This window comes from Schistocerca cancellata, chromosome 3, assembly GCF_023864275.1.
Source record: "Schistocerca cancellata isolate TAMUIC-IGC-003103 chromosome 3, iqSchCanc2.1, whole genome shotgun sequence".
In the NCBI taxonomy this organism is placed as follows: domain Eukaryota; kingdom Metazoa; phylum Arthropoda; class Insecta; order Orthoptera; family Acrididae; genus Schistocerca; species Schistocerca cancellata.
Genome location: NC_064628.1, coordinates 445,352,335 through 445,378,973, shown reverse-complemented (window position 1 = coordinate 445,378,973; position 26,639 = coordinate 445,352,335). Strand labels below are relative to the sequence as shown.

The following is a 26,639-nucleotide window of genomic DNA, read 5'->3' as shown; positions in this document are numbered from 1 at the left end:
TTTTTCTAAATAGGTGGCACTTAGTGGTGTCATTTAGGGTCCTCATCGCTTTCGCTTTCTAGTGTAATGAGACGAGTATCCATAATCTGCGATTAAAATCTGTTTCAGATACAGTGCCACTTACCTGCTTTTACTGCAGTCGTTTCTGAGATGGCCTTCTTCCCCACAGTGTCCAGAAGTTATCGGTAGTATGTTACAATGATCTGCGACATAAGCAAGGTACTGGCCTTCCTCGCACCATCTCACCACCAGGTAGTTTTAACCTCGGTCTTATTCAGTAACTTGATTGATATCTATACTTTTCGTTCCTTCGATCCTGAATCGTATCTTTAGGAGCTCTCCTTAGTTCATCTTCAAGTTTCTGCATGTACGAGGACGTGCTGAAAAATAATGCCACAGAATTTTTTAGTCTGTTCTCAATATCGATTCAGGGATTACATCTCACGCATATTACTAGGTCGACTTTGCGGGTTCGCCGACGCAAGTTTCTACCCTCTGTCGCTAGATGGCTCCGAATTCCACCGTGTAACCTGGCAGTAAGTAACGTAACTATGTCGGTGCGTAAGAGACCTCAGAAAACTGAAAACACGAACCCGAAGACGTCCTCCGCAAATGGAGTACCCTCTCCTTCATAGTAGCAGCAGGTCACAAATGTGTGTGAAATCTTAAGGGACTTAACTGCTAAGGTCATCAGTCCCTAAGCTTACAAACTACTTAATCTAAATTACCTAAGGACAAACACACAAACATGCCCATGCTCGAGGGAGGGCTCGAACCTCCGCCGGGACCAGCCGCACAGACCATTACTGTAGCGCCTAAGACCGCTCGGCTAATCCCTCGCGGCAGCAGGTCACACTCTAGCGTTGCGACATTGGCAGCAACCCGACGCCTTGGATTCGCTGTCATCGATCATCCTTCAATACAGTCCCGGCTTGGTCCCATCCGATTTTCATGTGTTTCCAAAATTGAAAGAACACCTTCTAGCAGTTTACTTTGATAGTGATGAAGCTGTGCAAGCGAAGGTGAGGTTGTGTCTCCGTCGACAACATCAGTCATTCTTCAGAGACGGTATCAACAAACTGATCTCACGTTGAGAGAAACATGTTCGTCACCAGGGTGGCTATGTTGAAAAAGAAACATGTGGACATGAAGAATAAAGATGTAGAATATAAATAATGTTTGTTTTATTTAAAAAGCTTAAAGATTTTCCGCATAAAAGATTCGGAGGCAGAGCCGCGTCCCTCCACTGCCGCTCCGTTTTACGGAGACATTTGGTTTTCAGGAGGATCTCAGCAAAATTCAGCCAAAGTTGCTAGCAGCTGAGCAGAAGCAACTTCGTTCGGAGATAATTGGTGATCAGTGCTGGGTTTAGAAGTACGACTCAGAAAAGAAGTTCCAGTCATAGCAGTGGAAGCATCCATTATGCTCGAGACCCAAAAAAGCGAGGCAAGTCCGTAGCAATGTGGTAGTCATGTTGACCGTCTTTTTTGACTCCAGTGGCGTGGATCACAACTAGTACTCCGCAGAAGACAGTGAGTGAGTACTACCAAGAGATTCTGCGTCGCCTTCATTAAGCAGTGAGACCCAAATGGCCGGGTGTGTGGATAGCGGGCAGTTGACACCTCACCACGATAATGCACCTTCTCATAACTCTCAGTTAATTCAGAGTTTTTTGCCCGAACAAAACACAGCTGCGGTTTGTCAGCCTCCCTATTGCCCTGACCTGGCTTTTCAATAAACTGAAAAAGACTGTGGAATGCACGAGATTTCATAACAGGCAAGACGTTATGCAGAATTTGACGGAGTAGCTGCACACCATACTAAAGGAGGCTTTCCGGCGATGCTTCCAGCACTCACAGCACCGTTGCGGGTGTAGAAGGTGAAGTGGACTACTCTGAAGGTGACTAGTACCAAGCAATTCTATATTAATAAAAACTGATTTTATGAATAAAAGCCGGATCCTTTTTGATAGTCCTCATATATTCACCACATCTCTAATTACTGCAGTTTTCTGTTCGGCGTTATCATTCGAATCAACCATGTCACTTGCCGCCGTTTCTTTGCAGGTAGCCGTCCAGGCTATACCTGTTTCCCCATTTGATGTCAAAAATGATGGGGCCCATGGCCTCTCCACATAACGCTTCGCCGCTGACCTACACTCATGTCAGAACACCTTGAACGACTAGAAATAGGACGTCCATATTCACAGGACGTGTACATGGGTATGTTCTGCAGAAATGATTAGCATTTCAGTCACCTCTGTTCAGTACGTGCCCTCTTGCTTAGTACGCACAGGGTCTGTCAAGCGCCCTGATAACTTGTTTCATGCGTGATGGCATCGACGCGAATATGGCGTGAATGGCGTCCTGTCGTATAGCCATTCATGGTGCATTCACCTTGTTCCAAAGTTCCTCTGTGGTGGTTGGCATTGCATCACAGTGCTGCACCAGTCATTTTATCATATCCTACATATTTTCGACTGACAACAAGTCTGATGATCTGGCGGGCAAAAGGTTGACATCCTGTGACACCACGAAGGCACGTCTTCGTGCAAACAACATATGGTCGTGCATTGTCTGCTTGAAAGATAGCGTCTGGGATGTTGTGCAGAAAGGGTACGGCTACGGGTCGCAGGATGTCATTCACGTAGGTCGAACTGGTCACAATGCCCTGGACACGCACCAACTGTGATTGTGGTTGCATCCAATAGCACCCTACACCATAAAGTCTTGGGCTGGTGCTATATGTCTTGTGCGAATCCAGTCACTGTGATGCTGCTCCTGGCGATTTTGAACCCGAGGGGCCGACGTGGTTCAAATGCTAATCATTTCTGTAGAGCATACTAATGTACATGTCCTGTGAATATGAACGTCGTATCTCTAGTCGTTCAACGTGTTCTGTTTTCTCTGAACACGAGTGTCCTTACGGCACCGTCAGCTGAGTCGCCAGTAATTGAGCAATATGTGTATGCCGTAGAAAGAGAACCGATCCAGCTCATGTTAAAGAAGAACAGGAGGAACCATAAGTAAAATATTTCGCTGCAGTTACCCACCGTCCAGCAGCAGTGCGCAGAAGTACGTACGTACAAGGGCCTTTCCCATGGCGAAGGACCAGAGTGCGTGTGTCCGTATCTCAACCCTTTGGGTACCCATCAGCCTAGCACAGCACCCGTCGCATTGCTGTTTCCTCTGTTTTTTGCTTGTTTGCTTACCACCCCATCTCGGCTTTCTATCGGATTTGCTTAAGATTTGTTAGTTTTCAAGTTAACTGGAACTCTTTTATTTCACAGTTGCTGACGGCAGAACGCAGAAATAAACCTGGTTTTCGTACAGACAGGACCAAAGGTGTCCGAGAATACTCGACAGTACACGATTGACACATGTCTCAGCATTGTACAGTCACTTTATAGTCATAGCGTGCTTGTACTTAGCGTCTGCTGAAATGGATAGTGATCGAGCAAATATACGTTATTGTAGAGTATGCTCATACGGAAAAGTGTTGATAAATAACGTAGTTCAGTTCCGTCCAGAAGAGAAACGGAAAGGTTTCCTTCGTTTTAAAAAATGTAAAAATAGGACCTTTCTGGCTGAGAAGGAGGACATTGTTGCATGCCGTGCACACTCTCTTAGAACAATGAGAGAAAAAGAGAACGATGCGAAGAAACCTACATCTGTGATCTGAACCCCAACTCCAGTTATTAGATCGTAAGAGAACAGTTTTATTTTAATATCGTACACTTCTCTTTAGAAGAAATTGTTAGTATTATATTACACGTTCGATTCAGTTATTAGACAATAGCACACGTTTAATTTTATATTTATTTCATTTCCTACGCTTTCCTCCAGAGTACATTAAATGTGAAAGTACTATTATCTGCTACACGTACATATGCATTGTGCGACCGCAAAACAAATTTTGTTTTCCCGTTGCTCGTTTCGATTGCTTATCTGTAGACGCATATTAACGGATTGTGTGTTTATTTTTGCACACTGAACTAAAACGGCATTTGAAATGAAAAGGTTACGCACAAATGTGCGAATAAATTCCATAATAAGGGTAATACTGTTTCCTGAAACCAGGCAGCAAATACACTCCTGGAAATTGAAATAAGAACACCGTGAATTCATTGTCCCAGGAAGGGGAAACTTTATTGACACATTCCTGGGGTCAGATACATCACATGATCACACTGACAGAACCACAGGCACATAGGCACAGGCAACAGAGCATGCACAATGTCGGCACTAGTACAGTGTATATCCACCTTTCGCAGCAATGCAGGCTGCTATTCTCCCATGGAGACGATCGTAGAGATGCTGGATGTAGTCCTGTGGACTGGCTTGCCATGCCATTTCCACCTGGCGCCTCAGTTGGACCAGCGTTCGTGCTGGACGTGCAGACCGCGTGAGACGACGCTTCATCCAGTCCCAAACATGCTCAATGGGGGACAGATCCGGAGATCTTGCTGGCCAGGGTAGTTGACTTACACCTTCTAGAGCACGTTGGGTGGCACGGGATACATGCGGAAGTGCATTGTCCTGTTGGAACAGCAAGTTCCCTTGCCGGTCTAGGAATGGTAGAACGATGGGTTCGATGACGGTTTGGATGTACCGTGCACTATTCAGTGTCCCCTCGACGATCACCAGTGGTGTACGGCCAGTGTAGGAGATCGCTCCCCACACCATGATGCCGGGGCGGGCTGCACGATGTTGGGGCGTGAGCGGAAGACGGCCTAACGGTGTGCGAGACCGTAGCCCAGCTTCATGGAGACGGTTGCGAATGGTCCTCGCCGATACCCCAGGAGCAACAGTGTCCCTAATTTGCTGGGAAGTGGCGGTGCGGTCCCCTACGGCACTGCGTAGGATCCTACGGTCTTGGCGTGCATCCGTGCGTCGCTGCGGTCCGGTCCCAGGTCGACGGGCACGTGCACCTTCCGCCGACCACTGGCGACAACATCGATGTACTGTGGAGACCTCACGCCCCACGTGTTGAGCAATTCGGCGGTACGTCCACCCGGCCTCCCGCATGCCCACTATATGCCCTCGCTCAAAGTCCGTCAACTGCACATACGGTTCACGTCCACGCTGTCGCGGCATGCTACCGGTGTTAAAGACTGCGATGGAGCTCCGTATGCCACGGCAAACTGGCTGACACTGACGGCGGCGGCGCACAAATGCTGCGCAGCTAGCGCCATTCGACGGCCAACACCGCGGTTCCTGGTGTGTCCGCTGTGCCGTGCGTGTGATCATTGCTTGTACAGCCCTCTCGCAGTGCCCGGAGCAAGTATGGTGGGTCTGACACACCGGTGTCAATGTGTTCTTTTTTCCATTTCCAGGAGTGTACTTGAAAAGCGTCATGAGATGATGACTTCCGGTGTCATTAAGTTTTCCTTTCATTTACAACTTCAGTTTGTATCGGTATCATACGAAGAAGAGAAACACGAGCCAGCTTCGCACCCCGCATACTAGACCTTAGCAGGTGGCAATAGCCGCGCATGTGGCGCGTGGCTCCAGCTTCGTCGCTGGCAATCTCTACTGTATCACACGTATTTTCTCGAGGATGGAAACAGACATGACCCTCCTACCACCGTTAAAAACAGTATGTTACCTACATTTCATACGCAACAGTCTATGCCCTAAAACCCACCAAACGTAACGTGGCTAACGACTACATTTTTCACTGAAAGCTTTTCAAAATATGCGTAGTGTTTTACTGTACTTCGAAGTATCAGAAAGACTATGGGCCATAACGAAAAAAACAAACAAGTTCATTATTAAGCAGCAATGTGTGGCTATAAGATGCGAAAAATGATATTCTCTTACCGAATCAAAATCGAATGAGGAAGACTGCAGAGCGGAGAATACGTGCAAATCCCAAAACAGCTTTTTATTTTGTTTTATTTTATTTTATTTATGCAGATATTAAAAGTTTTACTGAGAAACTAACAACAGAAACGGATGTAGCTTTACTGGGTCAATGTGAAACGTTTTTCTTTTTTTTCTTTTTTTTAAGGCAAATCGAATGATACGAAATTTCTGTCCCCGCCTACAGTGCGACGCTCCCTGGGTACCTTGCGAAACGTTTTGCGTGCTGCGATCAGCACCTCAAGTCGTAATGGGTACCTAGAAGGAGGGGGAAGCTTGACATACCTCGTGCGACCTGAAGGCCACTCTCTTTACTTCTACGGTCTGTTCGTTCAGTTCTGTTTGTTGGCTGTCGAAGATGAGTGCCGTGGCCACCCTGTGCGTCATCGTGGCCGGAGCGGCTGCCGTGCTGTTCGCAGCGGCAGGATACCTGTGGGCCAGCCGGCTGCGTACTGGGGTGCCCGGACCACCCACTCTCCCCATCCTGGGCAACCTGCTCTTCTTTCGGAAACTTCCTGTTGTCTACGAACACTGCAACAAGTTGCAAAGACTGTACGGAAATGTCTACAGGTAAGTCGGGAGAGATATTCCGTCTGACATAGCTACTGGTTGCTAGTTTATTTCTTGGTGCAACGTAGTAAAGACAGTACTTTTTCTGCAGCTATTTCTTAGTGGTATGTTGTTCAGTTCCGTAAAAGGTAACTAGGCATGAAATGTAATCCATGTCTTACATTCTCTTTAGTCAAAACACTTTGTTCTTGGTCTTACAGTCTTATTGTTCCTTCTTGGTTCTTGCAAGAAATGGTTCAAATGGGTCTGAGGACTACGGGACTTAACTTCTGAGGTCATCAGTTCCCTAGAACTTGGAGCTACTTAAACCTAACTAACCTAAGGACATCACACACATCCATGCCCGAGGCAGGATTCGAACCTGCGACCGCAGCGGTCGCGGGGTTCCTGACTTGTAGCGTCTAGAACCGCTCGGCCACTCCGGCCGGCGGTTCATGCATACGTAGTATATTACCCCTCTCTTCCTATAGCTTATTCCTGTTCTGCTGAGAATTTCGATCACTTTGCACCTTTTTACATTTTCGAACGCTTTAGCTCTCACACGATGTGACATGATAGCGAATCGGACAGTGATCCAGAAAGTGTAGAATCAATATTTTTATTTCCGTCTATGATCACCAAATGTTACGTCCTTAGACTACCAGTTTCGGTTTTTCTAGGTCGTCAAAATCCTATCAAATTCTTCAGTCTTGCTTCTATGAACAAGCCCAACCTCAGAACCTCTTATCCAATGCTTTTACCTTTCTTAATGCCGAACTGATCGTCAACTAACAGATCCTCAGGTTTCCTTTCTATTCTTCTGTATAATATCCTTGTAGGTGCAGGAGCTGTTAAGATGGTTGTGCGATAGTTTTCGCACTTATCTGCCCTGGTTAACTTCATAATTGTGTGGATAACTTTTTTCCCAAAGTCAGATGGTTCGCCACCAGTCTCATAGTTTCTATACACCAACTTGAACAGTCGTTTGGTTGCCACTTCCTACAACGATTTTAGATATTTCGATCGTTTGTTATGTCCTCTTCTGCCTTACTTAATTTCAAGTCTTCCAGAGATCTGTTAAATTCTGACTAGCACTTGACCCCTTCATTCCTGTCGACTTCTGTTTCTTCTTCTGTCATATCATCAGACAAGCTTTCTCCGACTTCACTTTTCTTTTTCCACCAATCTGCCCTCTCCTCCGCATTCATTAGAGGGCTTCCCGTTGCACTCTTAATGCTACCACCTTGCTTTTAATTTCACTGAAAGTTCATTTGACTTTTGTATATGCTGAGTCAGTTCTTCCGACAACCATTTCTTTTCCGATTTCTTCACTCCCTTCATGTAGCCATTTCACCTTAGCTTCCTGGATTTCCTATTTATTTCACTCCTGACTTGTATTTCTGTATTCCTGATGGTATTTGACTTTTTTTTTTTGTACTTCCTTCTTACGACGATCGACCGAAGTATTTCTTCTGTTGGGAATGATTTCTTCGCAGTTACGTTTCTTGCACCTATATTTTTCTTTCCAATTTCTGTGATTACCCTCTCAGGAGATGTCCTTTGTCATTCAGCTGAACTGACCACTGAGGTATTCACCGTCGCAGTATCTATAGCCTCAGAGAACGCCAAGCATCTCTCTTCAATCCTCAGTAATTTCTTCCTGAATAGTCTCTTAAAATTCAGCCGACTCTTCATCATCAGTAAATTGTGATCTGAGTTTATACCTTCTCCTGGGTACACCTTATCTAGCAGCCCGCCTCTGAATTGCTTCGATGGCTTCCTTCAATCCAAACTGGTGCGAATCCCAAACATTCGAGTAGTATTCAAGAATAGGTCGCAACAGCGGTCTTCTTTACAGGTGAATCACTCTTTCCTAAAATTCTCCCTTATAAATCGAAGTCGACAATTCGCCTTCCCTACCACAGTTCTCACTAGCTCGTTCTATTAGATATCGCTTTGCAACGTTAGGCCCAGATATTTAAACGACTTGACTGTGTTAAGCAGGAGACTAGTAATTCTGTATCCGAACATAACAGGCTGGTTCTTACTATTCATCCCCATTAACTTTCATTTTTCCACATTTAGAGGTAGCTACCATTCATCACACCAACCGGAAATTTTGTCTAAGTCGTCTTGTATCATCCTACAGTCACACAGCTTCGACACCTTACCGTACACCATATTATAAGCAAACAACCGCACATTACTGCCGACTCTGCCCTGCAACACATTTATGTATACGTGTAGAGAACAACAGCGGTTCCATTACACTTCCCTGGGGCGCTCCTGGCGATACCCTTGTCTCTGATCAGCTCTCGAGGTGTTCTATTACTTAATATGTCTTCAATCGACTCACATGTCTGCGAACTTATTCAATATGCTCATACCTTCATTAACAGCCTGTAATAGCGCACCATGTCGAATGCTTTCCGGAAATGTAGAAATGCTGAATCTGCCTGTTGTCCCACAACCATTATTCGAAGTACTCGTATATCTTGATAGAAATGAGCAAGCTTAGTTTCGCACCAGCTATGCTCTCTAAAACCATGCTGAATCGTGCATATAAGCGTCTCAGTCCCAAGAAAGTTTATTCAAATGGTTCTAAGCACTATGGGACTTAAAATCTGAGCTCAGCAGTCCCCTGGACTTACAACTACTACATCACACACATCCAGGATTCGAACCTGCGACCGTAGCAGCCGCGTGGTTCCGGACTGAAGCGCCTAGAAATTTTATTATACTCGAACTAAGAATATGAATGGCTGGACAATGATTTGACTCCCGTATAGCTTAAACACAGGTCAAATACCATAATAAATGCGTGGCTTGCCTTGATATAAAAATAGTGAGGGGAAACAAGATAGACTATCTCGAAAGCGGACATAATTTGTCTACTTAGCTAAACCGTTAAATCGGAATTCAGTACCTGTTGGCGATTGCCTATCTAACGTTTTCCAAGGAAAACAAAAACTTGATTTTAAATTTTTCTCGTAGATGATAACCAGATTTAAAATGTGATAATGTGCTTGTGAATTGCTAAGGTACCAAACCGCTGAGGTCATTGGTCCCTAGATTTAAACACTACTTAAACTATTTTATGCTAAGAACAACGCACACAATCATGCCCGAGAGAGGACTCAAATCTGCAGCCGCAGGGGCCGCGCAATCCGTGACATGGTGTCTCTAACCACGGGTCCACTCAGCCCGGCCGGATTTAAAAAAAAATGGCTCTGAGCACTATGCGACTTAACTTCTGAGGTCATCAGTCGCCTAGAACTTAGAACTAATTACACCTAACTAACCTACGGACATCACACACATCCATGCCCGAGGCAGGATTCGAACCTGCGACCGTAGCGGTCACGCGGTTCCAGACTGAAGCGCCTTTAACCGCACGGCCACAACGGCCGGCGCCGGATTTAAAATTTTAAAATATTGAAGTATTACACTTAAGAGATTTTATTTTAAGAGTTTAACAAAATAAGACAAGTATTACAGATAGAAACTGCGTGCTTGTCTTGAAGCAGTGTAGCTGACGGCGCGCTAATACCTGGACGATACTCATCCAGTACTTGGGAATGAGAGCACTTAGCAACTTTCAACAAACTTTGGACAAGATTTCAAACATTTACCATCATTTATGTCTCTGTCAGCTCAGAAAATGAATGAAGGAAAACATTTTCACTGTTCATGCAGCAAACTTACGCATCACGCATGACATTTCCATCTATGAATTCTATGCTATCAACTCTATTCTCATCATAGTTTGCAGGCAGCATCGACTTATGTCACTGAACGTACTGGAAACACTACGTCATGGGTTATGACGTCTTAAACATTTAAATGCGAGAAAAACTGCAAGCAGTGTTCAAATTAAAAGGTACGAAGCGTCCTGACAAACAAAGCGTATCAAGTTTGCATACGCGGGTTTAGGATAACGTAGTGAGAGATGAAGCCTGCGTCATCAGCCCCCTAAAAAATTCAACGCGGTGCCGTCAACAGGCGAGGTGAAGTTCGCCGTCTTTTCGACGTCCGAGGTCCGACACTCGTCGAATTCCTCGAGCACGGAAAACCATTAACAATTGCGTGTATTGTGAGACATTCCGTAGTCTACGCAAGTCCATCAAGAACAAACGGCCTGGGCCTCTGACGGAAGGAGTAGTTCTGCTCAATGATAACGCACATTCACACGTCTTCAAGGTCACACAAAGTGTAATGGCAGAGTTCAAACGCTAGCAGCTTGGGCATGTCCGGTCATGTCCCCCTGCGACTTCCATGTGTTTGGTCCGCTGATAATCATCTCAGAGGGAAGCGCTCCAGCTTGGACGACGAACTGAAGGACACAGTGGAGAACAGAAGCTTCAGTTATACTCACGGAGCTCTTTCGTTTCTTTTCCTTTGAATATCTCTCAGAGCTTTTTCTGAAAACGCCGTACACGAAAACTTTAAAATCACACTTGACGTTTCAGTTTATTACTTCTTTACTATTACTCTATTTTCAAAACACTTTACAGACACTATCTACATAAATTGCAGAATGTACCCGCAAAATTAAATCGCTGTGTGACAGTTCAGAAGATATGATGTCATAAACAGTGAAATTCGTGAACAACTAGCTTTCGCTTCAAATGGAGCGCAGTTTACGTGGAATCTATTCTTTCAGCGATTTAAACATTTCGTTGCAGCAGTTATCAGCTAGTAAATACTTTCTAAAATGCTTGACATACAAATGCTGAATTTATATTTTATATTTTATTACGTTATGTTTCTTTCATAAACTATGTTGTCGGTCATCGAAAAATTGATCTGCAATGCAATGTGTACGTAATGCTCGCTGCTTATTTGTTTTACAACGACCGTGAACACAATTTACGACCGAAACAGCTCCAAATAAAGTATGAAGTCTGCATTTGTGTGCCACGCATTTTATAAAGTATTCTTCCAGTGTTTCATGATAGGAGTACTTAACGACTTACAACAAAATTTAAGCCCAATTTCAAAGGTTGCTAAGCGTTTTATTGTATACATGCTTGAAATAACACATTAACTCAGACGTTCGAATCCGTTTTATACGTGTGAATTTGATTCTTTGAAACATTGGGGTTTACTGACTGAAAAAAATCGAGGTGATTCTTTGAACGCTAATAAACATCGGCTGCGATGCTGCTTTATAAGTCCTTTCACGTGTATCACTGACACAAGTATTGGAGCTTTAATATGAATAATATTATGCAAATACGGCGTGCGTTTACGCACCAGAGGTTGGAAGGAAAAAAAGGAAGAGCGAACAGTATATATCATTATATTAAATGAGAACCAGCTGCAAATGTATGCTTCATATAATTAGCTACAACACGGAAAGGTGAACCGTGAGTACCGCAATGTAATTAGAATTGCATTACATGCAAGAGCTTAATTTTGTTCTCCACTCTGTAATCTTACTGTAAACTTTTTATCAGCCACATTGACTATTATTATTATTTCTTGGTATCATAACACTGGAGACCAGCAGTCTAATTGTCTAAGATCTGTGACCTGTTGTTGCCTAACGTTTTTGGGTAGCATTTAAACTTTTTAATAAATGAAAAGCACCAGTTTGCTTTTCTTCCACAGTATAACTTTTATTGTGTTAAACGGTTTTCGGCTTACAAGGCCATCTTCAGACATTTACTTTTTGCTTTTTAAGTTACAGGACACCAAATCTTTGTCCCAAAAGTCATACAAAATGTGCATATAAAGGCAAAACTTACCAAATATAGACCTACTCTTCGCAAAGAATAGTTTTATTCATACAAAGACTACATATAGTTATTGCAAGTTAAATTGTGTTCATAAAAATAGCACCGTTTCATTATCAAACTGTAAATAAACCTATTAAAGTAAAATTTTAGCTTATAGCTTTTTCTGGAGTTTTTATATTGCTACAGATCAATGAATTTCCCTATGTATTCATGTTCCTCATGCAAACAAACTGAATGGGCTACGGGGATTGCACAGATTTCTACTGCTAAGGAGGATGCACTTCAAACTCTGCTTTGAGCTTTCGATAAACAGTCTCCTCATCAGTTGCGTTATAGACTGAAATTCCCAAAATTATTCCGTTAAAGCGAAAGTAGGACACCTTAGCTCCTTTATAAGGCAAGTTTTTCTAGTGCAGTCCTGATGGTAACAGTTCCGAAGCTTTTTCGGGTAGTCTCAAATGTCGTGGAAAATCGGTCGACTCCTGCTTCTCAAAGTCCTTATGAACGGAATCATCTTCAGTAGCAAAATTGTTGTCATCGAGGCCACATCGATCTTCACCAGACTCGTGTTCCTGTATTAATGAAGACGGTATTACTTTGAAAACTGGTACAAGGAGTTCAGCTGAGTGAGGCACTAGGCGTATAACTGATGGTAAACTAGTATACTCTAACACGTTACCAAATGTGAGACCGAAATTATTGTTTTAAGTATCCTTCCATTTCAGTTTACTTATAACTCCTGTGGGAGCTTGATCACCATTATATTTATAATAATTTGATTTTAGGGTCTTCAGACACCCTCCGAACATAAATTATTATCAGTGGCAACTAGATTTATTAAGTTCCACTTTCGTTGGGGACCACGTCGATAGTGCTCCTCATTGCATCTTGGAACACGCATTAAGTCCTATGGGTAACGTGAGACATAAGACCTTGTAAGTAATTTTACGATAACCTTTTGTTATTAATTCACGTGGCACGGATTCAGTTTTTAGTATTAAGAATTCTGAACTTACAAGTAAACCTACACAAGTTATATACTTCGATCTTCATCAGCTTTGAATATGTTGTAATGTACAGCAAAACCAGAGACACAGTTCTTTTATACTTGCCCATGTGATATTTATGAATGAATACCGTTGAAATGGTAACAGATGTAAATAATTCTAATAAAAATTCAATGGTTTTTAATGTACGTTACAGCTGTGCTCTCAGATTTGTCGAAAAAGTCACTTTTTCTAAATACCCTCCCCTCCACTACTGGTTTTTCATTTCGATATTGTTAATACCAGATTCAGTCATATATGATGAAGTGGTATTCCATATACGCATGTGTCAAAAATAAGCTAGAAATATCGCTAAATACCTATACGCACGCCCGATATGAGTCTGCTTCAGTGCGAGTTGTCTTCTTGGGTTGATTAATGTTTCTTTCCCAGATATATGTATGGATAAAAAAATTTTTAATTTTATAAAACACAAAAAAACCTTTCGTTATTTTTTGTTTTCATTCGTAGTTCTAACTTTTTCATATTTAATTAGTTCACACTTGAAATTGTTTGTACATTATTGCATTACTATTGTAACATTACTATAAATGTAAATAGCAAGGAAGAAGTGCAAAATTGTTACGACAAAAAACGCTGAATGCACTCTGATTTTGCGCACCAAGCACAATGGACAATTGCAATTACATGACAAGAACTATTTTTTGGATTACCATTTAATCATATTGACTGAATTTCTTGGTAATGGTGCTTTACGTTTCGCTATTAGTCAAATGCCGAAACGAGAAAAAAATAGTGGAGTGAAGGGATTTGGAAAAAAATGGCTTTTGCCACAAACCTAAGTGCACATTAAAAACTTTTATTGAAAGTTGTTTTTAAATCTGTTGTTGTTTTCGACGGCATTCATTCAGACCTTATAACAGTTTTACAGATTTTCAGTGTTGAACGCTCTTGAAGATTAAATTCTTTCTGCGAAGGTTTCAGGATACACTTAAAAATATAGGATATTAAATTGCAACGACCAAGAGACTAGATTTCACATGAACTTAAATGTCATTAGATTCTGTTTACAGACCTAATTGCCTACAATGGTAGACTTAAATAGAGCTACGTGTATTCTCCATTTAATTTTTCGTCTAAGCTCAGATATCCACAATAACGTTAATATTCAGTGCGTCATACATTCAGATTTCTTGCCCGTTTATTTCACAGTTGCGGTGTAGACACAGTGAATCATCTGTATTACAGCTCGAGCTGTAGTTCATCCGTTTTACTTTGGCTCTCTCTAGAAGAGCAGTTCTTGAAGATTGTTAATACTGTTGCACAGTAGGATATTAAGGAAGTCCCGGAGTACAATTTTCTTAGAAACTGACTAAGATGTCGCTAAGTGCGGGATGTGTGCCGGCTATGCAACGCTGTCGTAGCCAAATGTCGACATAGGAGGCTTGAAGTACAAACCAGCTGGAAGCTCGTTTCTTCAGACTATGCGAGAGGCAAACAAAGAACACTGATTCAACACTTTGACGAAAGCGTGGAGCAGACAGAACGCTCTACTGTGACGGGGCTAAATGTAGTAATTTTACCTTGACGCCTTAAGAACGCCTTTTAGGATGCAAACAAAGTTCGCATTAAGGAACATCTTGAACCCCAAAGTTAAGCACTACAGCAACCGACAACGCCGATAGTCTCAGAAAGCGAGAGCAAATTCGGTCACCAGTGCGGGTGTGATCACGTCATCGCCTGCTATGAAACCTCCACCCTCCTCATAGTCATTCTCAGAGTGAGGCCATTCCATCTGCATCACGGATACTGATGGGACACCAACTTTGTCATGTTGCTGGATGTTCTGGTGACTTCAACAAGTGCATACAAGCCGCCACCAAACTGGAATCCACTGCTGCAAGATCACAGTCGTCCAGCTGTGGAGGAGACTTGTGTTCTACAAGCCACAGCCGTGCCGATTACAACTATGTCTGACTTAGGACGGGGCCCTGCCGATATTACACGGATGAAGATGAACCAGTCTGCATGACTGCAAGCTGTTCAATTGGGACGGTGGACGCCTGTGTCGCCAATACACTACTGGGGCACCACCAGTAGTGCGTCACCGGCTGTACGCTGGAACCACAATTTGGACTGTCCTTCATGTTGCTACTGTGTCTTCTGCTTTCACGCCACCTCGACAACTGACTACAGCAGTACGTAGTAGTCTGGGAAGGAGCCTAAGAGCAGGTTCACTCATTGAGAGCGCTGACGGTCCGACAGAAGACCACAGTCACGCTGGGCTGCGGAAACGCACTGCCACCGTACCCTCCTATAGGCCGCGTCACCGACCACAGGCAACACAGGGCTGGCGTCCAGCAAGTTACTCGCCCTGCTTTCAAGGGTGGTCACTGCTAGGCAGCGCCGAGAAGAAGGAGCGACTAATGCTAATAAATTATTATTAATTGAATGATGTGTCATTAGCGCCCTGACGCTCTACAGGTTCACTCACCCCCATTCTTCACAAGATCTACAGAAAGCAACACGACCTTGGTTTGGATCGTAACTTGTTCGACGCGTGTCAGCAGTGGTTTTGGCACACTACATTCGAATCAGAAACTGGTTTCCAGTTGAGTCTTGAATAACTTTTTTTTTGTTTTTTAAATTCATTGTCTGATTTAAGGAGTAGAACAATGTTGCGATCCAATACCAATAGAGGCACTGCTCTTTTCTGCCGTTACTATCCCGAGCTCAAAAGCGAACATGTCCTTTTGTCTTTTTATTTTAGCTCGCGTTGCATTTCGTAAGTAGAGCCGCCTAAACGCATAACGACCCGAATAGAGTTACAGACTTTTCAGCCAAGTGCCAGGTGAGCTGTTCCAGGAGTAGAGTCAGAGCCAGGAATGCGAACAATTTTTAATTTAGTGAAGATATGTCACGGACAAAAATTATTGAGCCTAGCATATTTGAATGTATGTTTGTTCATGTGTATTCTGAATAAAGTCGATTACTTGCTCGACGTGAATAAATTATCAACACGACAGAGAGAATTACTGCAACATTCAAATGGAATAGTCACAGAAAATGGTTAATATTTATGTGTTAATATTTATTGTAGGCAACCAGTAAACTTTTTCTGCCATTAACGCCATCTCGGATCAAATTCTACGTCTCTTTTCGATGTTTTTGATATACCGTGGATGTGGCAGTTTTCTTTAGAGCATGACAAGCTCAGTGATCTTACCTTTTCAGCCAGAAGTTTTTCAGGACAGCTGCAGCTCGCACGTGACCGGTTCCGTTCGTTACTTTTACAAGAGCGGCATCATAAACTCTGGTATTGTCAATTTAAAGTACAGTAGTTGGCTACATTGACGGCACCAATTTAAACTCTTGTGCCGGCAATGTAAATCCAAATACTGTACTTGAAACTGAAAATTCCTAAGTTTCTGATGATGATGTTAAATTAAACAGCGAAACCGGTCAATAAAACAAACTGAGTGCTTCTCGTACCGGTCACGAAAAATTATTTCAATAACAGCTGTTTCCCTTGCTGGCAAAGCCTGTTCTCGCTAGTATTATTAACAGTATAATGATCTTTGACTTAAGTTCAAGGAGTATGGTGGATGGAACAGTACTTCCCAGTCCCGTCGACCAAACAGAGCAGCCACAGCTTGCGCTGTATGCGATCGCGCATTGTCGTGCAAAATGATGGGTGCGTTGCCCAGAAAGGGTCGCCGCATCTTTCGCAAATCTGGTCGGAGGTGATGTTCCTAAAACGACCAGCTTTGCGAAAGAAGCGGTTACACTTTCTGTACAACCCACCCATAATTTTGCAAGACAATGCACGGGCGCATACAGCGTAAGCTGTGGCTGCTCTGTTCGCTCGATGGGACTGGGAAGTACTGTACCATCCACCATACTCTCCGGACTTAAGTCCTTGTGACTTTGTTTCGATTCCAAAGATGAAGGAACCACTCCGAGGCATTCGCTTCAGAACCGTTCCAGAGATTAGACAGGCAGTAGACCGCTTCGCACCATCAACAGAAAAGGCTCTGGTAACGGTATGCTACGCCTTCCACAATGCTGGCAACGGGTCCTACACAACGCTGGTGACTACTTTGAAGGACAGAAACAGGTGCAAACACGTAACTCTTTTGTATCGGTTATGAATAAATAGTTTCCACTATTTAAGTTACAACCTACGTAAATTGTACCTGGGCATTTTTCTGATAGAAAATCTGTATATCATGAAAGATGAGGCTCGTTACACACAACGCATCTCTCTCGCGGCCGAAAGCAAGGACCCAGACAGGATTTTGTTGGAGGGGTGTGTGATTTCTCAAAGAGGAGCTGAAAAAGGCTCATGTTTTTCATTTGTTCTGAAAATTTCCATAAAGAACGATGAAACACTTTCACCAAGCCGAAGTATAATCTCATTACTTCGAAGTGCTTAAAAAGGCTCTTGTTCTTCGTTTATTCTGAAAATGTCCGTAAAGAACTATAAACCATTTTATTCGACAATCATCTCGGAGTTTTCACCAAACGGAGATATAACCTTCCTCCAAAAGTCATGTTACATTCGTCTTCTTTCAGTCTCCGTTTAAGCTGTGGAAGTGGTCAGAAATGCACGAACCTTAATATTTTGGGACACCATGATTATTACCGTAAGGCTTTTGGAATAAAGACGTTTATGTTCAACAGAGAAGACAGAACGCTTTGTGGTGGCGAAAATGGAAAGGATATCGAATTATTCAACCTTACACTTTCCCAGATTTCCTCATTCACGCATACGTCTGTCACCTCTTGCGAGGTAAGAGCGATCATTTCCTGCACTAAAGAATGTCCCAGCATACAGATGCATGAACGTAAATAGGTGAATTTGGATTATGATTATGATTTATTTATTATACGTCTTTTAGTCCCGGGATTCTCTGAAGATATGCTCGGCTTGCGTTCGATGCAGCTCTTTTCATTTAACCAAAGGGGTTGCATCTATAAAGGCATTTGAATGTGTCAGGAAAGAAAGGAATTTGGAAGGGATTCACTGTTGTCAGTAGTAGGGTACTGGAGGTGCTAGTGAAATTTTGATATCAAATTGAAATCAAATTCGTATGCCACTTACTAAACTAAACAATTAATTACCTCCCATCCAAACCACGTCCCACCACACCCCCAGATGAGATCATGTGTTTTCGTCTTTTCGTCAGCCTGCGCATGGGTCCCAGATCTTTACCCCCTCCCCAACCCTCCTCTCACCATCCCTATTGGCAAGAATTCCCAATTTTGGCGGGAATTTCGAATTTTGGTAGCAATTCCGAACTTTTGCTGTACAGTTCAATTGTCAATCCAGAGGCCGGAATATTAATGGAAATTGTTGAAAAATGGCTCAAATGGCTCTGAGCACTATGGGACTTAACTTCTGAGGTCATCAGTCCCCTGCAACTTAGAGCTACTTAAACCCAACTAACCTAAGGACAGCACACACATCCATGCCCGAGGCAGGATTCGAACCTGCGACCGTAGCGGTCGCGCGATTCCAGACTGTAGCCCTCAGAACCGCTCGGCCACTCCGGCCGGCGAAGTTGTTGATAGAAATTGTTTATAAAATGGGAATAGGTGTCTGAAATCGAAAAAAAATCAGAAGACGGGAAATCGGGGAGTTATGCTTTGAGACAGGACATAATTTACATTTCGTAGGACCATGATACTCTTGTTTAGCTTCCGATCGTTTCATTGCTTTGTATAGTGCGAAAGTCGTTGAGATGCTCCGTGGTGCGCTGGTACTGGGTGTGCCAGACTGTCAATCTGAATAGGAGATGTGTCCAATTTTCCATCCAGTTACCAGAAAACAAAAGATGTTTTCAGAAGAGGCCTCTATCTGTTTCACAGAATTTATTGTGCAGCAGCCACTTCCATGAAGCCTGCCTGAAGAAGAAAAAGAAGTCTAGGTTAGCATCCTCATCCAACAGCTATACCCTGAATAACAAGAACATTATTTTGAAGGATGCAGCTGACATCAGAAGTATCAAGCTATCTGTTTGCTTCAGAATGAACAAAGAGTGTTCTTCTAAAGTTAGCAGCTGCGTCCAATTTTCCAGCCACTGGCCAGCAAACAGAAGATGTTTGTCTCAGAATTTTTTCATCCCTCACAGATGCGATATTTTCCTCAAACACCTACACCAAGCCTGCTTGAAGAAAAAAGAAGGCTAATTACAACTTATTGGTATGGCATTCTGAGTTCCTATTGGTGCTCTGCAAAATAGAGGGTGGAGTCTGAAGGTATATAAAGCCCAACCCCCACCACAATCGTCATCAGTCTTTGGCAGTGGCTTGTAGTGTCACTGTGATTCCTGCAATATGAAATGGTCAGATTTTATAGTCGGTGTTTAGCAAAGTGAGAGACCGATATTGATTAACACTGCGACTCCCCACCATCTTTGGGATGGGAAGAAGAAAGCCCGTCAGGAAATCCGATGGTAGGTGCATGTCAGGACACATCGACTCATTGTACATCGACACTCACTGTGGCATCATCATGTCCACGAATTCTCGATAAACGTCTAACGTAATCCTATCTGGCCCTGGTGATTTATGGGCCGCTCCTTCTCTGAGTGCCACCTTTATATCGTCTTCTGTGAGTGGTTCCATAAGTGCTGCCTTATCCGTCTCTGTCATTGTCGTCTGTCCGTCGGTGTTCCGGCATATGGGTGGCGGAAATGCTCTAAAAATTCATTTGCAATGTCCTGTTGTGTTGTCAGTTGACGGCCATGTAAATCGTGGAGTACTGTGACCAATGCCAGGCGGTAAAGTTTATGTTCCCGCGACACATGGTGCATCGAGGTGAGGTACGTACCCAAGTAATGGTGTCGAGACATCTTTCCCGTATTGGGATGCCACACAGTCGTCGTCGCGTGATCGATCGGATTTATGGCTTAACACGATGAATTTCTGCGATTATGTTCTGCAGACAGCACCTGGAATGACAGCTCACGAAGCATGGTGCAATAATAATCAAGAGTGTCTCTTTGCCATCTCACCGAGCGAGGTGGCGCAGTGGTTAGCACACTGGACTCGCATTCGGGAGGACGACGGTTCGATCCCGTCTCCGGCCATCCTGATTTAGGTTTTCCGTGATTTCCCTAAATCGCTTCAGGCAAATGCCGGGATGGTTCCTTTGAAAGGGCACGGCCGATTTCCTTCCCCATCCTTCCCTCACCCGAGCTTGCGCTCCGTCTCTAATGACCTCGTTGTCGACGGGACGTTAAACACTAATATCCTCCTCCTCCTCTCTTTGCTATCTCGTCTTATCCCGACCATACTGTATTAGAGCTCTTCTTATTGCTGGTTTAGTACATTCAAGCCACCACTGAAGCACAGAGGCATATGTTAGTAGACGGCGTTGACAAGTGGCCAATACCTCCTCGACTCTCTGACGGCATTCGGTTCAAAATGGTTCAAATGGCTCTGAGCACTATGGAACTCAACTGCTGTGGTCATCAGTCCCCTAGAACTTAGAACTACTTAAACCTAACTAACCTAAGGACATCACACACACCCATGCCCGAGGCAGGATTCGAACCTGCGACCGTAGCAGCAGCGCGGCTCCGGACTGGAGCGCCTAGAACCGCACGGCCACCGCGGCCAGCTACGGCATTCGGGGTCCGCCAAAAGTGACGAATTGAGCTTCCATGTCCCGCGGCTTGTCCACACACTTTGCCGAGGGAGTGATATGGTACAAATGTAAGATAGATGATATGTAAATGCCGCAGGCCCTCGTTCCGCGTCGACCACCTTATCCCGTAGGCCATCCGAAACACATATTCGATCAAGTCTGCACGTTGAGTGACTGGTTAAAAAAGTATATCCCTCACCGTTCCTATGAATCCTATCCCAGGTGTCACATAACTTCAGGTCCCGGCATCGCACTTGCAGTTCACGGTAAGTATTGTAATGTGAGTCTTGTTTTTTTGGGCTAAAACACAATTGAAGTCACCACCTATAATGAAATGATCTAATCTGTCGGTAAATAAGGGCACAATCCCTTCCGAATAGTATCTCGCACGTGCCCGTCTGTTGTCTCTGCCGGAAGGGGCATAAACATTGAGAATACGAATTCCATTAGCAGTTATCACCAATCCTCGTGCCGAAGGCAGATAAGCCAGGTCGCGAACCGAAATCCCGTCCCGGGCCAATATCGCCGTTCCACTGTGGTTGTTCGAGTGAGGCGAGGTGTAGGAGATGTATCGATGTACTTCTGGAACTCAGGAATGCAAATTTCCTGCACCATCAGTATATCCACATCCGATGTATATATCATGTCCCTAAGCAACTGCTGTTTCACGGGCGATCTAATGGTATTTATGTCCACTGCCCCTATTCTGAATGCCTGGGTTCGAGTAGCTGTCATCTCCTCATGATGATAAAATGACGAAAATTCACCATAACGCTAGTCCCTTTGCAGTCAGACGGTTCCATAGTGTTAGACTCATCAAGGCTCCCAAGAAGAGAAGGGAGCGTCTACGCAGAGTTTAGTCGGCGCTTCTTGCGGCGCTTCGGCGAGCGTTGTTTGCGGGTCTTAACTTCGGCCTCTGGTGTTGGCGAATCTTGTATCTCCTGCTGTCTCGCCACCGCCACAACGCCCTGGGGCCGATCCACTTCATCTTCCATGCCTTGCGTGATGCTGTCATCCTCTTTCTCCACCGCCTGCAGTGTCTGGGATTGGAGGTTGGTCGGAGCCACTCCTTCTTCAGTGGGGCCGAAAGGCCTCGATCAATGGCGGCGTTGGTTCGATAGTACGCTCCGACCTTGGCGTCACCTCCCCTCGAGACGCCGTCACGTACGTCAGCGGCAGTGACGTTGGTGTAGCCGGATTCTGGAAGTCTCCACAGGGGAGTTGCACGAGTCTCCTCTGCATACACGCAGATCGAAGATGTCCTGCACCACCATACCCAGAGCATGTCCGGGGCTGTCCATCATAGATAACGATAGCTCTACAGCCGCTGATGTTTATGTACGATGGCACATGTTTCGTAAGGGCAATACGCACCTGTCGGACACCATTGAGCACTGGATACGTCCTAAAACTTGCCCAACGTTCGGCCGTTTGACTAATAACTCTGTCATATGACTTGAATGATTCAGTGACCAATGATTCGGGTACCTCGAAAGGCAGCTCGAAAATTCGAATCGTACGCACGCCAAGGCCCGAATGAGCTACTAAAACTTAACCAATATGACTATTGGAGTGTCGGAATTGGAATTCTCGTTTGGCGGCTTCAGTAATTCTATCGCATGTTGCGTCATCAACCATCTTTGCGTAAAGAGTGCTGCTCACGACTGATAAGTGAATTCTAATAATTTCCGTGTAATTAAGATGCACTTCGTCCCTCAAGAAAGTTTCGATTTCGAAAGCCTTCGGTCTTGCATACCCATTACAGAATGTGAACTGTATCGTGGTTTTTTTTAAATTGTGCGCCATTGCGTTCGATTCAAACAGTAACGAACGCGAGTATGCGGCTGGTCGCGGTGGAGGTTCGAGTTCTCCCTTGGGCATGGGTTGTGTGTGTGTTTGTCCTTAGGATAATTTAGGTTAAGTAGTGTGTAAGCCTTAGCAGTTAAGTCACATAAGATTTCACACACATTTGAACATTTTTGAACACGCGAGTAACGATGGTGTATACACCGCTTCTACCGCGAACGTTCGCAGCGGAGACGTAAACAAGTCCGAACTGCTCCGCAGCCAAAGGCAGACTGCCCATTCAGCAATCGGGGCGGACGAAGTGTGAAGTGAAAAATATTGGGTATGTAAAATATGTGGTGGAGGCAGACCTCACTTATCCTGTTAGTTTGCATGAAATGACAAGCGACTTGCCGTTACGTCGACAGCAACAAGTTCCTCGAGGAAGCACTATACCAAAATTGAGCAGGCCGCGGTGACCGAGCGGTTGTAGGCGTTTCAGTCTTGAACCACACGCCTGCTACGGTCGCAGGTTCGAATCCTGCCTCAGGCATGGATATGTGTGATGTCCTTAGGTTAGTTAGGTTTAAGTAGTTCTAAGTTCTAGGGGACTGATGTCCTCAGATATTAAGCCCCATAGTGCTCAGAGCCATTTGAACCATTTGAACCCAAAATTGATGACCAGTGTTGGACACAAGCAGAGGTATGTAATTCATTATGGTAATCTTCAGCTAATTCTGTCAGAGACAGCAAAGGACTTGGAAGAGCAGCTGAACGGAATGGACAGTGCCTTGAAAGGACGATATAACATGAACATCAACAAAAGCAAAAGGAGGATAATGGAATGTAGTCGAATTAATTCGGGTGATGCTGAGAGAATTAGATTAGGAAATGAGACACTTAAAGTAGTAAATGAGTTTTGCTATTTGGGGAGCAAAATAACTGATGATGGTCGAAGTAGAGAAGATATAAAATGTAGACTGGCAATGGCAAGGAAAGCGTTTCTGAATAAGAGAAATTTGCTAACATCGAATGTAGATTTAAGTATCAGGAAGTCGTTTCTGAAAGTATTTGTATGGAGTGTAGCCATGTATGGAAGTGAAACATGGACGATAAATAGTTTGGACAAGAAGAGAATAGAAGCTTTCGAATTGTGGTGCTACAGAAGAATGCTGAAGATTAGGTGGGTAGATCACATAACTAATGAGGAGGTATTGAATAGAATTGGGGAGAAGAGGAGTTTGTGGCACAACTTGACAAGAAGAAGGGATCAGTTGGTAGGACATGTTCTGCGGCATCAAGGAATCACAAATTTAGCATTGGAGGGCAGCGTGGAGGGTAAAAGTCGTAGAGGGAGACCAAGAGATGAATACACTAAGCAGGTTCAGAAGGATATAGGTTGCAGTAAGTACTGGGAGATGAAGAAGCTTGCACAGGATAGAGTAGCATGGAGAGCTGCATCAAACCAGTCTCAGGACTGAAGACAACAACAACAACAACAACAACAAACAATCTTCAGCTTAGGGATGGAGCTAGGTTGACTCATCCGTAGCATCTCCTTCAATCAGTCCCCATGGTTGAAAGAGTATATTGAATTGAGTACCGAAAAGAGGGCGGTCGCGATAGTGATTTCGAAAAAGATTTTTATAAATTGATGAATAATGCCGTTTCCGATAAAACCATGCACAATGTAAGAAATGAACGCGATATTTCAATTAGGACCGAATAGAATATGCTTTGGGGCATAAGAAATTGCACCACGAGACGAAATCACTATTTTCAAAGAGAACTTCGTTGCTGAGGAGATGTCGAAGGTTTACGAAACCAATCCGTTTGGGTTTGTGTCTACTGGACATCTCCAAATGCCACATGTATCGCTTCCACTATGAGTTTTCCAAAATTCATTTCGTGGAACCAAAGTTACTTTATATGGGTACAGTCAGCTTCATACATTGAGTGAGGAACTGCAATCCATGTGAAGTAGTTAGGCATCATGGTAATGAATTTGATTCATAGGGACATGCAGCCGATAATCCTTACCTTATTGTTCCTAAGAACAGGAGGGTTATCGGGTTAATGAAAGGTGAGGCGGATGGATTGCCGATTGTGGGCCCAAGATCCAAAATGTATGCATATCGTACAATAGATGGACCCATCCAGAAGCGGGCTAAGGGTGTGCGACGTGCGGCATCACGTATCCTCACGGTCGAAGACTGCTTGCAGTGCCCGTACGGTGGTGTTCGCGGTGCTCTGCCGCAACCTCCGCACTTGGTACAGCAAACTAGTATTCAATCGCGAGGACACGAGGTGTTCACTGAGGTGCACTCTGAAGTTGGATTGTCAAATCATGACGATAAAAGAGTCATTTTTGATGACGGGGTTGATATCCTCGCATACTCAAGCAGCTGACATAATTTAATAATACAATGGAGCGGATAGCTGTAAAATGTTCACCCCAAAAAACTGTAATAAAATGAACTTAGTGGAACTCACACACTTAAAACTAGTATGAACTGGACAGGTAGGTAAAACTTAAAAACTAATGTATTTATACATACACTCACACAACCACACACTCACATGTAGTGCACTTTTTTGATGATTTTAGTCCATTTTTTATCTTTTATATATTTACTGACGTTCCAAAGAAACTGGTATTGGCATGCGTATTCAAATACAAGCAGAATACGGCGCTGCGCTTGGCGATGCCAACCCTTCCACAAATTACTGCAGATTTCAAAGCTGGGCCATCAACAAGTGCCAGCGTGCGAACCATTCAACGAAACCATTGATATGGCTTTCAGAGCCGAAGACCCACTCGTGTACCCTTTTTGACTGCACGACACAAACCTTTGCGCCTCGCCTGGGCCCGTCAACACCGGAATTGGACTGCTGATGACTGGAATGTTCACAGATACTCAGTTCAAAGCAACAGTTAAGTCTTCTGTTTGGGTGGAAGTTCGCTAGTGATAGTATTAGTGTAAGAGAAACTATACCTTTGCAATAGCTGTAAACAGTACTGCGATGCAAAATGAAAATTTTTTCAATCAGTACTATTATTTTTAAACCCAAGAACTATGTATCAAAAATTTCGAACAGTAACAAGAATTTTGATTTTAAAAACAGTGTTACTTCGTGTATTGTGAAGATTTATGTCTGAATAAAAAGTTTTTGTTCGTTACCATATGTCTTTGTTGTTATTTCACAAATTCCTACTCTCACAAATGGACATCACAGCTGTGCATGATGCACAAGATATTAGTTTAAAGCATGAGGGAGGTGGCGTTTAAGATGGAGGAAAACGAAACACATGTAATGATTGGACGGAATTTCGCCTATTGTGCTTCATGTGTAGGTTTTTGGGAACAAGCGACGAGTGATCGTGTGTGCTTCCAAAGACATGTAGCGAAAATGGCTGAAATTATATCTCCTGTGCTTGAACAGTCACAGACTTAGGATGTGGGCAAAGCTACATACTGTTTAAGTAGGAGGTAGGTGGAAATAAAGAGGAACAAGGAATGTCAGATAAAAAATTCATTTCATTAATCCAACTTAAAAGTAATTCAGAACATTATTTTCAGACGTATTCTTCTTGAGCTGTTGGATAGCAGGGAACCCACAGAAATCCAGGTCTTGAATAGATGCAAACCTGAATGTGCGCTGTATCCATGTGACCTCCTTGCCATTGACGTAGATCATGGTCTCAGGATGATCAAATATTCGAAGTGACGTGATCGTTTCTTTACAAGGTATACCAGCATCGTCCCAATGGAGCCCACGAAAGATACGTGTTAGACACTTCGCACTCCTCCCTGTTTTAGTGCAATTCACATGATTGAATGACCGCGGTGATATTCTTGCTGAGAATGTCTCTATTATACCAGCATCTTCTGTGTACGCTATGAGTGCAAAATCTTTAAGTATGAATTATCTACACTCGTCATCATAGAAACCTTGAATGTCGGCAGCGATGTTCAGACTGCAAGTTGTCATTGTGCAATGCTCTGAGTATGACACAGCACTTGGTCACTTATATAGC

General features: G+C 43.7%; 1 protein-coding gene across 1 annotated transcript in view; it reads left to right on the top strand.

The window, feature by feature from the left end:
* Positions 1–6,222: 6,222 nt before the first annotated feature.
* Positions 6,223–26,639, top strand: part of LOC126176360 (cytochrome P450 4C1-like) — a 158,467-nt gene continuing 138,050 nt past the window's right edge. Inside the window, exon 1 of the mRNA XM_049923514.1 lies at positions 6,223–6,434. Within this exon, the coding sequence (XP_049779471.1) occupies positions 6,223–6,434 (212 nt within the window). The remainder of the gene's footprint in view (positions 6,435–26,639) is intronic.